At 48.5% G+C, this 14,510-nt stretch overlaps 1 protein-coding gene across 2 annotated transcripts in view; it reads left to right on the top strand.

Annotated features, from left to right (window-relative positions):
- The window catches only part of Ypel2 (yippee like 2), a 64,562-nt gene that overhangs the window by 19,771 nt on the left and 30,281 nt on the right, over window positions 1–14,510 (top strand). The window contains exon 2 of one of the 2 annotated variants that reach the window (XM_010626716.3): window positions 5,166–5,478. In XM_010626716.3, the coding sequence (XP_010625018.1) occupies window positions 5,362–5,478 (117 nt within the window). In that variant the 5' untranslated portion in view covers window positions 5,166–5,361. Of the gene's footprint in view, window positions 1–5,165; window positions 5,479–14,510 lie in introns of those variants that run through there. The other variant, XR_780742.3, reaches the window with a different exon arrangement.

Genomic DNA, 14,510 nt, shown 5'->3' with positions numbered 1-14,510 from the left:
TTTTTTTTTTTTTTTTTGGTACTAGGGATTGAACTTGGGGCCTTGCATGTGTGAGGCAAGTAGAGGCACCACTGAGCTAAATCCCCAGCCCTCCAGTTCTTATTTTTTTAAAAAAATTATATGCATATGTATATACTTTTGTGGTACTGGGGACCGAACCCAGTGACACTCTTCCACTGAGCTACATTCCCAGACCCTTCACTATTTAGCCCAGGCTGGCCTCGAACTCGCAACAATCCTCCTGTCTCAGCCTCCTGAGTGCTGGGATTACAGGTGTGCACCACCACACCCTGTCTTTTTGGATATTTGAGACAGGGTCTCACTATATAGTTGAGACTGACCTGGAACTCACTGTGTAGTCCAGGCTGATCTTGAACTCTCAGAGATCCTCCTGCCTCAGCCTCGTGAGTGCTGGGATTACAGGCGTGCGCTACCATGCCCCACTTTTTTTCTTTTCTTGAGATAGTATCTTTCTAGAGTTGCCAAGGCTGGGCTTGAATTTGGGATCCTGCATCTGCCTCCCAGAGTGCTGGGATTACGGGTGTGTGCCATTCATTATGTCTGGCTTCCAACCTGCTTTTTAAATAGACAAGAGTGACTGTAATGTGGGTTATAGATTAGAGAGAAAAAGAAGCGCGGGAGTCTTCCCAGAGCTTGTAACATAGCCATGAAGGGAGCCACCTCGCAGCAGGACCTTGGTACCAGTGCACTCTGTGGCTCCTCCAGCACTGCCACCTGTGTCATCTTGTGAAGGGATTTCTAGGTCTGGAGAGATGGTCCCATGGAACGCTCTTGGAGGGTCAAAGTACCGTACTGGATGGAGCAGGTCACCCGTTCCACTGGGACATATCTGCCAGCTTCAACTTCAAAGGAGGGTGAGAAGAAATGAGTTGTGCTTAAAGCACTAAGCTCCATGAACTCTTAGGTCCTCTTTTTGTTTTTAAGTAGTAGCATCTGTTCTGTTTTTCACCAACCACTAAAAATAATAGCTCCGATTATTTGTGTGTGTTGTGCCAGCACTGAGCACTGAGGTAATCTCGTTTGTTTTCTTTTTTCTTTGCTTTTTGTTTTTGTTTTTGAATTGGTGTCTCAGGCCAACCCAGGACGCCCATGCTGGCCTTGGAGCTCGAAATCCTCCTGCCTTAGTCTCCGAGTAGCTGGGATTACAGTTGTGCATCACCACACCCGGTTAGGTCATCTCATCTACTACTAAGCACCCCGTGTAGGTCGGTATTATTTGTTATTATTAGAGGTAGTGAAGCTGAGGGTCAGAGTGGTTGGGTAACTTGCCAGAAGCCACCCAGCTAAGAAGGAGTGGAACTGGTTTGTGAGGTTCCAGAGCCCACTTCTGCTCCTGTCTTCGCCTACGCGCCAACAAAACACCCCAAGAAAACATGAACGTAGAGACAGATGTCGGTGGACGTCCACTCCGGGTCTGGAGGAGTTGCTTCCTTAGTGAGTTCTACCTGCACGGCCGTTCCTGTGGCTGTGTGTGTCCATCCAGCCTGCTTCCCTTCCCTCCTTGACATCAGAACCCTGGGGCCCGAGTTCCAGCCATTGCTGTTCCCGGTGTTACATGCCCGCTGACGGGTGGGCCGGTCGGCTTTGGCATGTGCTCCCTGTGCATTTGGCTCTCGAGGTGGTGTATCTGAGATCTTTGTTTTTAATCATAATATTTCACTTCTTTTCTTTTCATGCTGGGCCGTGTGAGCCAGCTGGGGTTGGTAGCAAATTTTCCTTTAATTTCTACTGTGATGGATTATTAGTTCATTCACAATACTATTTAATTTTTACATGTGCCCAGAGGCTTTAAAATATAGAGCACATTTGATTATTGTTGGAAATCAGCTTGGACTCCACAAAATGCTCGGTGAGTTAAACTCATGAAACCATGGACCGTGTGACTCCATTAACAGGGACAAAGTCCAAAAATTAAAAGGTAGCGGTAAGATCTGCAGCTCTAGACCCTTCTCTCCTTTAGAGAACATCCACCTATTTTATTTTTCTTTTTTAGAATTAGCTTCTAAATTTTTCCATTAGAAAGGGAGACAGCTGGGTGTGGTGGCGCACGCCTGTAATCCCAGCACTCTGGAGGCTGAGGCAGGAGGATCCCCGTGTGAGGCCATCCTGGGCTACACAGTGAGTTCAAAGCCAGCCTGAACTAGATAGTGAGATTCTGTCTCAAAAAAAAAAAAGAAAGAAAAGCAAGAAAAGGGAGGAAGACGGCACTGGGTGATGATTTCTCCAGCCTGGGCACTCCTCTGGACCCGTTGCCCAAGCTACAGAAAGTCTTTTCCTATCCCTCCTCTAAGAGAGGAGTCACCTGGAGGAGGCCAGTAAATTCACATTAAGGAACAAGAGGGCCAGAGTGAGTCCTTTGTAGCCACTTGAGTGCCTGTGGGCTCAGCTTTGCAGGGTTCTCTAGCACTGGCCAGCCTGTGCTCTTGTGGTGGAGTTTGCTCTTGTCTTTTTATGCTCAGAGCCACGGAGAGGAACAAGTGTGTGTTTGTGACATACTGACATTTAATACGGACTGTAAAAGCCTGTTCTGCGGGAGGTAACCGAGTAAGTTTGGGGATTTGGATTTGAAGCTGAGAATAACCAGAAACTTGCCTGTGAACTTTTTTTTTGAGTTTGCTACAGAAGAGAAGTGAGAAAAGAAATAATTGTACTCCAGGGAAATGCATAATTTAAAAGCTGTCTGCATGCATAAGAAAACAGACTCTGTAGCTGCTCTGTGAATGCGGGGAGGCAGCCAGGGTCATTGTTTCCCTTTCTTCCCTGGCTGTTTGTGTAAAAAGATGGCCCAGTGCTTCCCTGACTCCCTACGGGGCAGCTAGGCCCTGCCCTTCAGAAGCATTTGGCCCGGGAGCTTCTTTCCGCAGCCTCTCTTTCCCTAACTCACCAGCCCTCCTCTTCCCAGAAAGCCTCCCTCCTGCTGACAGGGGACCAGGAGTAGGAAAGGTTGAGGGTATTCAGGAAACCCCAGCAGGGTGCCTGGCTCTTTCTGCCACCTGTAACCCTTCAGCATCCAACAGCTTTGGGCACTGTGAGCCGTTCGCCTCCCTGTCCCCCCACCCAGGACATGTTGAGGATCTGATGAGGGGTCTCTAGTCCAAGGGCCCATGGGTCTTCCTTCCCTGTGTCCTGTTCACTCTGAGGCAGAGCTGAGGGAATCAGTCCTTTCTCCCCTCCGTGTCCTTCAAGTATTTCTGTAATGTTCACTTTAACCCGATTTCACATCTTGAAGGATAGGAGGGAAAGATGGAGCAGGGATGGCTTTATGCCCTGGTCCCTGTAGGCCTGAATCCCTGCAGCACCTCACATATAAGGGTCACCTTGGATATGGAGCCTGTTTGGTTCAGGGCTGCAAAAGGGACATATTCTCAGTAGGGTGAGGCTTCGTGACCACTGTTGTCTTTGAGCCCAGGACTTGGCGGTCGTGTTGCCATGAGAAGATACCCAGTGTTCTAGGAATATGACGGTTACAGGGCCTGTTGGATGGGAAGGGTGCCAGGAAGAGAGTGGTGTCACTGATGAAGTGATTTGGGTTTTTTGGTGTTCGTTTGTTTTTTGTTTTTCTTTTGAAGCGGTCTTGCTATGTAGCCCAGGCTGGCCTTGAACTCTCACAGCAATCCTCCTGCTTCAGCCTGGGTGCTGGGATTACACGTACGCACCGGTGCACTATGCCCTGTTGAATTGATGGATATTTAACTGAGCTCTTTAGGCCTGAGAGTTTTTATTGGTTTTACTGTTTTTGTTTTTTCAGTATGGCGACTTGAACCCAGGCCTCATGCATGCTAGGCAGGTGTGCTACCACTGAGCCACACCGCTGGCCCCAAGTAGCTTCCCCTTTGTAGGAGTTGGTTTCAGTGAGGTTTAGAGGAGAAGGAAGACTGGTTTGCGTTGCAGGCTTTGTCTTAAAGGCACAGATGGATGGATCTGACATAGTGCAGCAAGGAAGATCTGATTTTGTTTTTCTTCCTTCTCTGTCTCTAAATAATTTTATCTTCAAAGCATGACGCAGGTGTTAATTAACACCCAGGGCTCTCCAGGGAGGTAGGCAAGTGGTAACACTACCCCATTAGTGAAGTCCTGGGAGTTGATGGTGCCAGAGCCCCAGCTAGTTGAGCCGCTGAGAAGCACAGCGTGTGTGCAGACTCCGGGCCCTTACCTTGCTCACTTACTGGGTTACCCTGGGAGCCAGCCCATTGTCTGTGTCCATGGGTCGCACTAGAGTAAGAGAGCTGAGGGGGTGCCAGAGGTGTTTGGTATTGTGGGATAGCTATGGGAAATCTGAGGGTTGGGGCAACATTCTGAGAAAATTCGCTCTCCTTGTGATTTTTCCATCACAGGAGGCTGAATAGACCATCGATTTCATTCATTTACTAATTTCAAAAAAAATGAGCTGGGCATGTGTTTTTGAGCAAGGCATTGCAAAGAGAATCACTTCTCCCAAACATGCTGGCTAGCCTTAGGGGTCCTGCCAGTGGAGAAGTTGATTCTTTGCATCCTGGGCTCAGTCCCTAGGCAAGGTGGATGGTGGCTTCAAGTGCTTGGGCTTTCCCAGCACCCGGAAATGGATGGGAATCTGAATGTGACTACTGGGTGCAGTGAACAGCTAGAGGCTGCTCTCTTCCATCCACTGAGTATGGAGCGGGTGTGTCCTCAGAGGCCCTCCATCTTCCGTCTTGGCCATTGGCTGGAGATGGTGATCATAGCGGTTTTCTAGGTACCTGGGTAGCTACTGAAAGTTCTGAGCGGTACTGAATCTCCAGCTCTAGAAAAGTCATCCTTTGGGCAGCTTAGGCACAGTATAAGAAGCAGACAAGGCCCAGGGATTTAGCTCAGTGGCACCACTCCTGCCTCACAAGCACAAGGTCCTGAGTTTGATCTTCAGTACCAAAACAAACAAACAAACAAACAAAAACTAAAAAAAAAAAAAAAAAAGCAGACAAAATGGTGTCTTTTTTTTTTTTGTACCAGAGATTGAATTCGGTGCCTTGCGAGGCAGGCGGCATACTACTGAGCTAAATCCCCGGCCCCAAAAGGGAGTCATTTTATCCTGCTGGTATTGCTGCCTCTGGGTAACACTTGGACTCTGCTTCTTTTAGAGGAAGACTTGCCCTATTTGCTAATGCTCTTTCCCTTCCTTGGCACTGTAGGCTGCTGAGAACCAGCCCTAGACCTCTGTGTGAGGGTCTTTGCTCTGAAGACATCACCAGTGTGTGGAGCCTGCCCCACACCACCCCCTGCCAAACCACGGCCTTCACCTGTGTCTTCCGGTGTTTCCCGTGCGACCCATCCTGTGGGAGTGCCTCGTGGGCGGCCCCAGAGTTCACCCCACGCTCAGCGGCACCAATGGTGAAGATGACAAGATCCAAGACTTTCCAGGCGTATCTGCCCACCTGCCACCGCACCTACAGCTGCATTCACTGCAGGGCTCACCTGGCCAATCACGATGAACTAATCTCCAAGGTACGTGCTCCCTGCACACCTCTCCTGCCTACCCCCAGGGAGGGCACTTACGGATGTTGAGGTTGCAGAGCTTTCCAAGCTCTCGAGACCAGGATACATTGGACCCCATCTCACGAACCGGGTCGGCTGGCCTGCGTGCCTGTCTCACTTAACTGAGAAGCAGCGGTGAGCAGTAGGGCCAGGGTAGTGGTTTACTTTGTTGTCTTGGAAATGAGAGAGAGTTCATCCTTGTGGGAAGCTTTGGGGGCTGGCAGAGAAAGGAGGCCAGCAGGCCAGAGAAAGGAGGGGCTAAGGAATGATTGGAGCCTTGTGCTCGGCTTGCTTGGTTTAGGTTGGCAGATGAATTCTGTGAAGAGGGCATTCTGTTTGGGAAATGAATTTGAAGAGCGGTAGGGTCTTGTAGGGGTTCGTTGTTGTTTTCGTTTGTAGCATGAGGAGTGAATCCAGGGCCTGCCTTGTTCTTGGCTAGCTACGTGCCTAGCCCCATTTTGGAGGGTTTATTGGCTAGGACCAGAGAGAGCCCCTGGCAAGCCCCAGGGAGAGCATGACCAAAATGCATGGCCTTTGGGGAGAAACAGAAGTGGCCTGTTGAAGAATTGACCCACTGGCCTGCGAGAACCTTTAGGGCTTTTCCATGAGGTAATGAGTGACATTTGGTCATACTCAGAAGAACAGAGCCCCGTTTCTTCCCTTAGGAGCCTCAGCAACTGCTTGTAAAATTGAGGCTGGGGGTTACTAAGAAATAAACCCAGCATTTCAGTTGTGCAATCCAGGAACTGGATACTTCAAGCTCCATTCTCTGGGGAGCTTCCTCCCTCCTGGCCCTGGCTAGGTTCCCTGGGGAAGAGAAACAGGTTTTACTAGGCTGCATGACAAAGAGAAAAAGATCATGGGAGATTTTTCCCTTCAACAGCATCTTTCATGCCATTAAAGAAAAAACTTTTATGCAGACCTGGACTAAGATTAAAAAAAAAAAAAAAAAAAAAAACAAAAACCCAACAACACAAAACTGTTCCCGACCTATTTATAAGAAATGCTAGAAAAGGTGCTTTGCTCTCTTTGACCCTGTTTTGGTAGCCTCCACCAGAGAGGGAGGATGGCCCAGTCACTAGGTGTAGAGCATTCCTGTCCAGCTGGCTGATTTGACACAGGATGTCTGTGGTAGTCGGTGCTCTCAAACCAAACCTGAGGACTGAATTGCCTGTTCTAGGCCTGGTCCAGGGCGCAGAGTTCCAAGCTGTCTGAGCCCTCAAATTCCTGGCTGCACTTTTACTCTGCCCCACTTTGCCTCTCTGCAGTTTTGAAAATCATTTCTCCTTTAAGCTATTTATGCTTTAGCCAGCCCAGCTCCTTTATCAAAGAATGCATCTTGTCTTAGATTCCTGTTTAATTTTGGGGGAACCTCTCCTCTGGAAATTTGGCTGTGAGAGGGTGTGTCAGAGAAAAGAGTAGCCAGTTTTCTAGGCACTGGAAACAGGCCTGCAAACTTGGAAGAGAATTGTGAATTTTCCTTTTTTTAAAACTGGAAATCTCCAAAGAAAAAGTTTGCCCGTATCTACACTTGATCTTAGCCGAAAGGCCGAGAAGAGATAATGTTTGCCCATATCTAATGGGGAAGCCAAGACATCTTTTTTTTTGATTGTTTGTTTTTTGAGACAGGGTCTCACTATGTAGTTGAGACTGACCTGGAACTCACTCTGTAGCCCAGGCTGGTCTCGAACTCACAGTGATCCTCCTGCCTCAGCCTCCCGAGTGCTGGGATGACAGGCACGCGCCACCACGCTCGGCATGCCAAGACATCTTTTTAACGCAAAGAAGACATCCTGTGTACCGTAAAAAATTGAGGCATCAGTAAAGTGTATTCGGCACCTTCTGTACACTACAAACTGCTACTTGACACAAAAAAATGCTATCTCACTTAATTCTCATAAGAAATCCTTATAGTAGGAGTCTTGTCATATTTTACACTGATGGAGAAGCTGATTCATTGTCCAGAACCTCAAATTAGCAAAGAGAATTTCTACTTGGAGCTGGTGTTCAGGGAGGATTTCTGGAAGAGGTGGTTATTTGAGCTGGCCCTTGCAAGGCGGATTGAAGTTGAGCATATAGCCGTGGTAACGGCCTTCAAAGCATGTCACGTCTGTTTGGCCTGGTGTGCAGGGTCTTTGACAGTCTTGCAGAGCCTAGCTTCTGAGCTCAGTCTCCTGACACTTCCTCCCTTTCTTCAGCCACTCATAACCAAGCCCTGTTCCCTGCATGCACAGGTAAGGGCATCTCAGGCCTCTTGGCCTCCGCTTGAGAGTGTCCCCCGCTCACCCTTCTCACGGGCTCTTTCATACCCGTGGGCCACATCTCAGATCAGAACTGGTCTACAGCAAAAGCTCCGTAAATGATCAGATACACGGGCAGATGGAGCTGGAGCCTGGGAGAAGACAAGCAGAGAATGAAAAGACAAGTAGTGAGCAAAAAGGACTTGGTTGGCCTCCTGTTCTCCTTCCTGCCCCTATTGGTACAGAAAGGCTCATTCACAAGTCCAAGCCAAAGTCAGCAGAGGCTTTGGTTTCATTGGCCGCAGCCGGTGCACAGATGGGGTGCATTACAGCTTGATGATTTAAGGAGCTGGGTGAAATGCCCGACTGGGGACAGAGTGAGGGAGCTGTGGTGAGTGTTGTACAAAGATTCCTTTATTTTGCTCCACAGCCACCCCTGGCATAAATAACCTATAGATTCTTATGCAGGTCCAAGCTTAATGGAAAGATCATCGCCCCAGCCCCCTCCTTGGAAAATGGGCCTTTCTTTTCATTTTTTCCTCTTTTCCATTTAAGAAAGTTCAAGGAGAGAATGTCCCTCCTGTTCTCTCCTCTTGACTTAATCTCCTTGGGTTTCGGAATCCACCCAGTGGGAGCAGGAGCTGGGAAGCAGTTAGGGAGCTGGCAGCAGTGCAGTTGAGCGACACTTCGTAACCTGGAACAGGGCCTTTGGTCTGAAAGCTTGACATTTTTTAGGGAGAAAAAAAAAATAGAGACAAAACCCAAAAAACCTCCTTCCTGTCTCCCTTCATTAAGAAGAGGACACATGGGCCCAGAAAACTCATGTCCTACTGTGTGGCCAGCAGAGGACTGGGAAGAGCCCTAGACCGTCAGGCCTCCTGGCCGCGGGGCTGAGCCCGTATCTGTAGGAAGGGGAAAGAATCCTGTGCGGCCTTCTCCCTTCCGAGGGGCCCGATTGCCTGCAACAAGCCCTCCCACCTCTGAGTCTGTTTCTCCCTTCTCAAGTGGGCAGATAACCTGCTGTGTTTATGGTGTCCTAGCCCATTAGAGCTGCCAGAGCAAATGAGCCACGGAGTTGGTAACTTACTGACTGCGGCCGTTTGTCTCGTGTGGTCCTGGAGACTGGAAGCGGAGAGGAAGGAAGGTGCTGGCAGAGCCAGCGTCTGGTGAGGGTCACCTCTGGCTCGCAGATGGTTTCTTCTCTCTGGCCTCGTATGGTGGAGAGAGCTAAGGACCTTCTCTCTGGCCTCTTTATAAGGACACTAACCCCACTTAAGACGAGGGCTTTGCCTTCATGACCTAATAACCCCCCCCCCGCAAAGGCCCTCTGTCCTAATACTGTCATCTGGGGAATTGGGGTTTGTTTTTGTTTTGTTTTTTCTTAAGACAGGCTCTTGCTGTGTAGCCCAGACTGGCCTCAAACTCTCAGGGATCCTCCTGCCTCAGCCTCCTGAGTGCTGGGATTACAGGTGTGCGCCACCACGCCTGGCTGAAAATTGGGATTTCATTGTGGGGGGAACACACATTTGGAGTGTAGCAAGTGGTCAGCGCTGAGAGTGCACTTAGCCTGTGCCATCCCTGTCACAGCCACGCAGCAGGCGCCCCTCCCTGGGAGAGGGAGCAGGGTTACCTCACTGGGTTGTTGTAAGGCTCAGATGAGATCATGGATGTGTGGGTGGTTTGCAAATGAAAAGGTTTATGCAAATATGAAGTAATTTGCTTCTCTTGGTCTTACTGTCCAAAAGAAATGGTGGAAGGGAATATGTTGGTGGGGAGGGATTACTCCTGCTCAATGCCAAATTACTTTGATTAGAACTTGGAGCACAGGCGTTGGATATGAGGCGTGGGCACTAGAGAGCTAAGTGCGTCAGGTTGGGGTTGTGGAGAGCAGTAGTGGAGCCACTTGCCCAGCGTGCACAAGGCCCTGGGTTCAGTTCCCAACACAGGAAGTACATATGCACGCACACAAAAGTTTATTGTGTCTGTGGGTGTAGAAAGGCAAGAGCCTTTTCTCTGTAGGAGTAGGGGCAAAATTTGAATTGATCCCGAAACTATCTGGGGAATGTGCTGAGGCATCCTGAAATTTCTGTCTTAGCGGGTGTTACGGTCTAAGCGCTGGAGTGTTTGCATGCAGAAATATTTTTGAGTTGGCACAAGGAGTTGCTCACAATGTTGTTTGTTTCTTTATGGTGCCAGCCCCAGTATAAAAATATGCTTTGATCCAACTGAAGCTATTATTATTTTATAACCAGTTAGTTGTCTTGTGTGAGAATAATCTCAGTCAGCGGCACAAGCTTATGGAACCCTGGGCCCTAACAAAGCTTTTGTGTGACAGTGTCGTCTGTGCTCCTTCCCGTGCCTCCTCCCTCCTGCCAATCCCACATAGTGGAGTAGGTCATCGGGGAATGGCGAATTGAATTAGTCTGTCACAAACCCACTCTGGGGACTTGTGACTTCATCCCAAGGCTCAGGTGGCTCTGTGCTCTGGGTCCTTGCGGAAAGGTGCATTGGCGACGGCAGACTGGCCGTCCAAGGCAAGTGGAGGAAGAAATGTTTTGCTCTTGCTCGTTCTCCAATACTATTTGTTTTTGTTATGTTAGATTATCTTCTGAGACAAGTGCAGGGTTCTCAGAATTGCAGATCATCTGGTACAAGCTCTTCTTCATGAGGAAACAGGCCGCTGGTGAGGCAGTGACAGCCAGGCTCTGGCCTCCCAGCCCTCAGCATGTTTTGTGTGCGGTGCCCTGGCCAGACTTGCTTTCGAGCTCTGGGCCATGCTTCTGCTCTTAGGAACCTCGGAGGCATTTGGGTCTCCTTCCGCCTAGAGATTAGATGCTGTGCTGCTTTGAGAAGAGAAGGGAGGGTGAGATGTTCTGAAACTTTGCATTCTAATGGCTACCAGAAAGCTGACTCTGCCTCCGTTTCTGCGTGCGGTCTTTGAACCCTCACGTTCTGTGCCAGTGATTTCCCATGTCATGGAAGTGGAGGGTCTGCTGGTGTGGAAGTAAAGAGATTTACGTCCTATTCCATTGACTCCTATCAGGGCAGGGTTTCTTTCTTTTTCCTTTCTTTCCTCTCCTTTTGGGTTTTTTGAGACAGGGTGGTATAGTTCAGGCTGGGCTCGAACTAGCCTGGGCTGGTCTGAACTCCTGCCTCAGCCCTGAGTGCTGGGATTACAGATGTGCACCACTATGACCAGATTCGCTCCTTCCCCTCACCCCAGTACTGAGCATTAAACTCAGAACCTCATCTGTGCTACAAAAAGACACTACCGTTGAGCTATGTCCCCATTCCTTTATTATTTTATTTTGAGACAGAGTCTTTCTTAGTTGCTGGCCTCAAACTTGATCCTTCTGCCTCAGCTTCGTCCGAGTAGCTAGGGCTACAAATTTAACCAGTTCAGCTGTATTTCCAACCTGAAATCACTTCTTTTCCTCAAGTATTGGACCTGTGCAAGCCCTCTTTCCTACGAATGCAGTGTCAAGCTCCTTTGTACCTCTCTAGAGCAATCTGGTGACCACCCAGGAAGGGGTGACAGTTGAACCACGTCTGTGCAAAAAAAAAATCTCAGAACTAAGGGGATGTGGTTAGATTACAGTGTTGGAACGTGTAAATATATATCTTTATGGTGTCTTCCTTCTGCAGAGACAGAGATTGAAGCAGTTCAGAGTGAGGTGAGCCATAAATTAGGCTGGGATAATTTGGGTAGCATAGGTGGTCCACAGTGGGACCATTTAAACTGGATCTTTGGGTTCTGTCTGGTATATGTGGGTGAGGGCAGTGGGGCCTGTGCCTGTATGTGCTCTTTCACCTCGTTCGCTGTGTTCCATCACTGCCCAAATACTAAAGATGGGTAACCCTCTGTGTGTGTATAGCACCATACTTGATATTGGTGTGCTACCTTCCTGGGGTTCATCCTCAAGGAACTGTTATTCTTTTTGAGATGACAGGTCCAGAAGACATCAAGTTTGTGCTGCACCTTATATTTCTCTTAAAGCTGCTATCAAGGGACCGGGTATGTCACTCAGCAGTGCTGCGCCTGCCTGGCAAGCACAAGGTCCTGAGTTCGATTCCTGGTACCCAAAAAATCCAGTGTCATACATTGTGATGTGGCCTGTGTCCTGTTAGCCTGTAACTGCTGGAAGAGACAGTTGTGATGTCATTTTTGGGTCTCTAGCACCAGTGCATTTCCCAAAGACTGGAAAATCCTCAGTGACTATTTAAGTGAACGACTATCAGTGCTATAAGACGGAGACCTTGCCAGGTGTGGTGGTGCATGCCTGCCATCCAAGCCACTTGGGAGGCTGAGGCAGGAAGATCTGAAGTTCCAGAACAGCCTGAACAACTGAGCAACACCTTCTCTCAAAATGAAATAGAAATGGCTGCAGAGATGCAGCCCAGCATGCTCTGGGTTCTGGGATCCATAGACTGGCTATATGTGTAATTCTGTGTGCATACATATTTTTCTGAGGAGAGTTACATGGTTTTCGTCATATTCTCAAAGTTGTTGGTTACAACAAGAAACCAGCCAAACCTTAAGAACCATCTGTGTAGAAAATGAGGTTCTGAGACTTGGAAGGAGTGGCACTGAGTTGTTCCTGGAAACATGAGCCTGGGTGTGTGGAAGTGGACAGGGAGCAGCTGGTGCAAAAGCATCCAGAACAAAGAGACGGGCCGGAGGCATGCAGGGAATAGCCATTCTTTTGGGTTATATGTTGAGGAAAAGTGTGAAAACACTGGAAAGAGTAGCTTGAGCCAGACTGTTAGAAGAGTAGCGGTTCAGACTTGATCCCGATCGCACCTTGGTGCCGCTGGGCTCTTCTGAGCGGTGGCTGACATGGCCGGCCCGTGGTGTGGCAGGCAAACTGCCGAGGAATGAATGGGAAAGGGCACAGCGTGAGGGTGTCCAGGGCTGTGGTCCGACCGTGCTCCAGGCACACGGTAGTCATTCTGCAAACACTTGCGGACCACTGCTTGGCAGACAGAATGTCCGATTTATAGGCATGGGCAAGGTGAATTGAGTCTAGGAACTCATGCTCTTTAGAGGGGACACCAGCCTGTCCCACAGTCGTGTTTGGTTGCTGTAAAAATGAATCATCTGTGCATACATAGTGTTGTTAACCAATTTATTATCCAAGGAACTGCTGAGGACCAAGTCTGGTGACCCCCCCCCAAGACTGCATGCAGCTGGAGCAAGAATCAGCTCAGATCTTATCCTTTTCTGTGTGGTTACTTTAAATACCAAAAGGAAATATTGGCTTGAGCCATGAGGCATACCCTGAAAATTAACTCTGTGGTTTACAAAACGCCTGTAAGGTTTTAATCATAAGATGGGTTTGTGCATTAGTGTTTGGGCACTCAGCAAGGACACTGGTGAGCACGAACTTCACTTGTGATCCTATTCAGGATCCAAAGAAACTCTTTTTTCTCACCCTGAGAGCCAAGGAGGAGCGGTAGGACCCCTCCCCTGCGGTTTTGCTCGAACACAGGCACTCCTGAGGCCCCTGGAGTGATAAAGCCGCTGCACCACTGTGGGTTTGGCTGTTGTGTTTTGGGTCCTGAATAGAACCCACTGTCGTGCACTGTTGTTCAGTGAGACCCTATTTCTTATGCTTTAAACACCATGCACTACTGTGCCCGGCATCACTTACTTTATAACCTTCCTCCAAGGTGGGGATTAAGTGTGTAAAGCCAAGGTTACCAGGAAGTTGGAATGGTTGAGATCTAGATCTGTCCATGACCTCTATAGCACAGCCTCACAGTTTGGCCAGTGTAGTTCCATTCAACGTCGGCTATTTTATGGTCTCTCCTGGTATTGGTGGTAAACCCTATGCTTTCTCCTCCCCTACCTGAAGAATCCTCTTTTCTTTCTTCTTAATCCCTACCAGCTCAAGTGCTTTGTAGGTGGAAGTCTTCTTCTTATAGGAGTCCCAATTAATAATGACTGGCTTATAGTGAAGCCCGTTTTGTTGTGGTTATATTCACTGTTTACGTGTAATTATCTTATTTCCTAACAAGATTCTAAATGTCCTGGAGTCATAGACTCTCAGAAAGAACTTTAGAGCTAGAGTTGTCTTTCTTTGATCCAGGGTTTTCTGGTTCAACTCCTTGTCTTTACAGACAGAGGAATCCAGGGCCCAGAGAGAGGACTGGGGAAACTTTTGGTTTTATACTTTGCCACCTCCTCCCACCACACACACTGCCGTGTGTATAGCAGGCCCTGGTGGCACAGGCAGCCCTGGGAGGGGAATAAGTATGGAGCTTTGTGATCTTGCAAGGCTGTTCACCTCTCTGATTCTTTTTCTCTTTCCTTCCTTCCATCCATGCGTCCATCCTTCCATCCGTGTGAGAGCAGCGATGCCTTCGAATTTCTGTCGTCTGCATCTTCTGATTCTAATTGAACCATGGAGTAGCATAAGATGGTCCGAGGCCGCATAACTTGGTGGTCTGAGCTGCCGTGTTAAAAAAAACTGGCTTTGTCACTTGATAGTTGTGCACTTTAACTAACTCACCTCTGTGTCTTGGCAAAAAGGGAACAATACTAATATTAGATATGATGGGATTTTGTGGAAATAAAATGAAGCAATCAATGCAAAGTATTTCTAGTGCATAACACACAATAAATGCTCAGGAAATGCCAGTAGCTATTATTATTCTGTGAATATTCACCAAGTGAAGCCCATGGAAAGTGGCCCTGCAGTATAACCAGGGACTGGCACCCTGGTGTGTCGCTTATTTCTCTTCTTTTTTTTTTTTTTTTGG

The sequence above is a fragment of the Fukomys damarensis genome, unplaced genomic scaffold, assembly GCF_012274545.1.
Source record: "Fukomys damarensis isolate Sample0158 unplaced genomic scaffold, DMR_v1.0_HiC HiC_scaffold_13, whole genome shotgun sequence".
NCBI lineage: Eukaryota > Metazoa > Chordata > Mammalia > Rodentia > Bathyergidae > Fukomys > Fukomys damarensis.
Note: the sequence above shows the minus strand (reverse complement) of the source record. Positions and strands in the feature narration are given on the sequence as shown.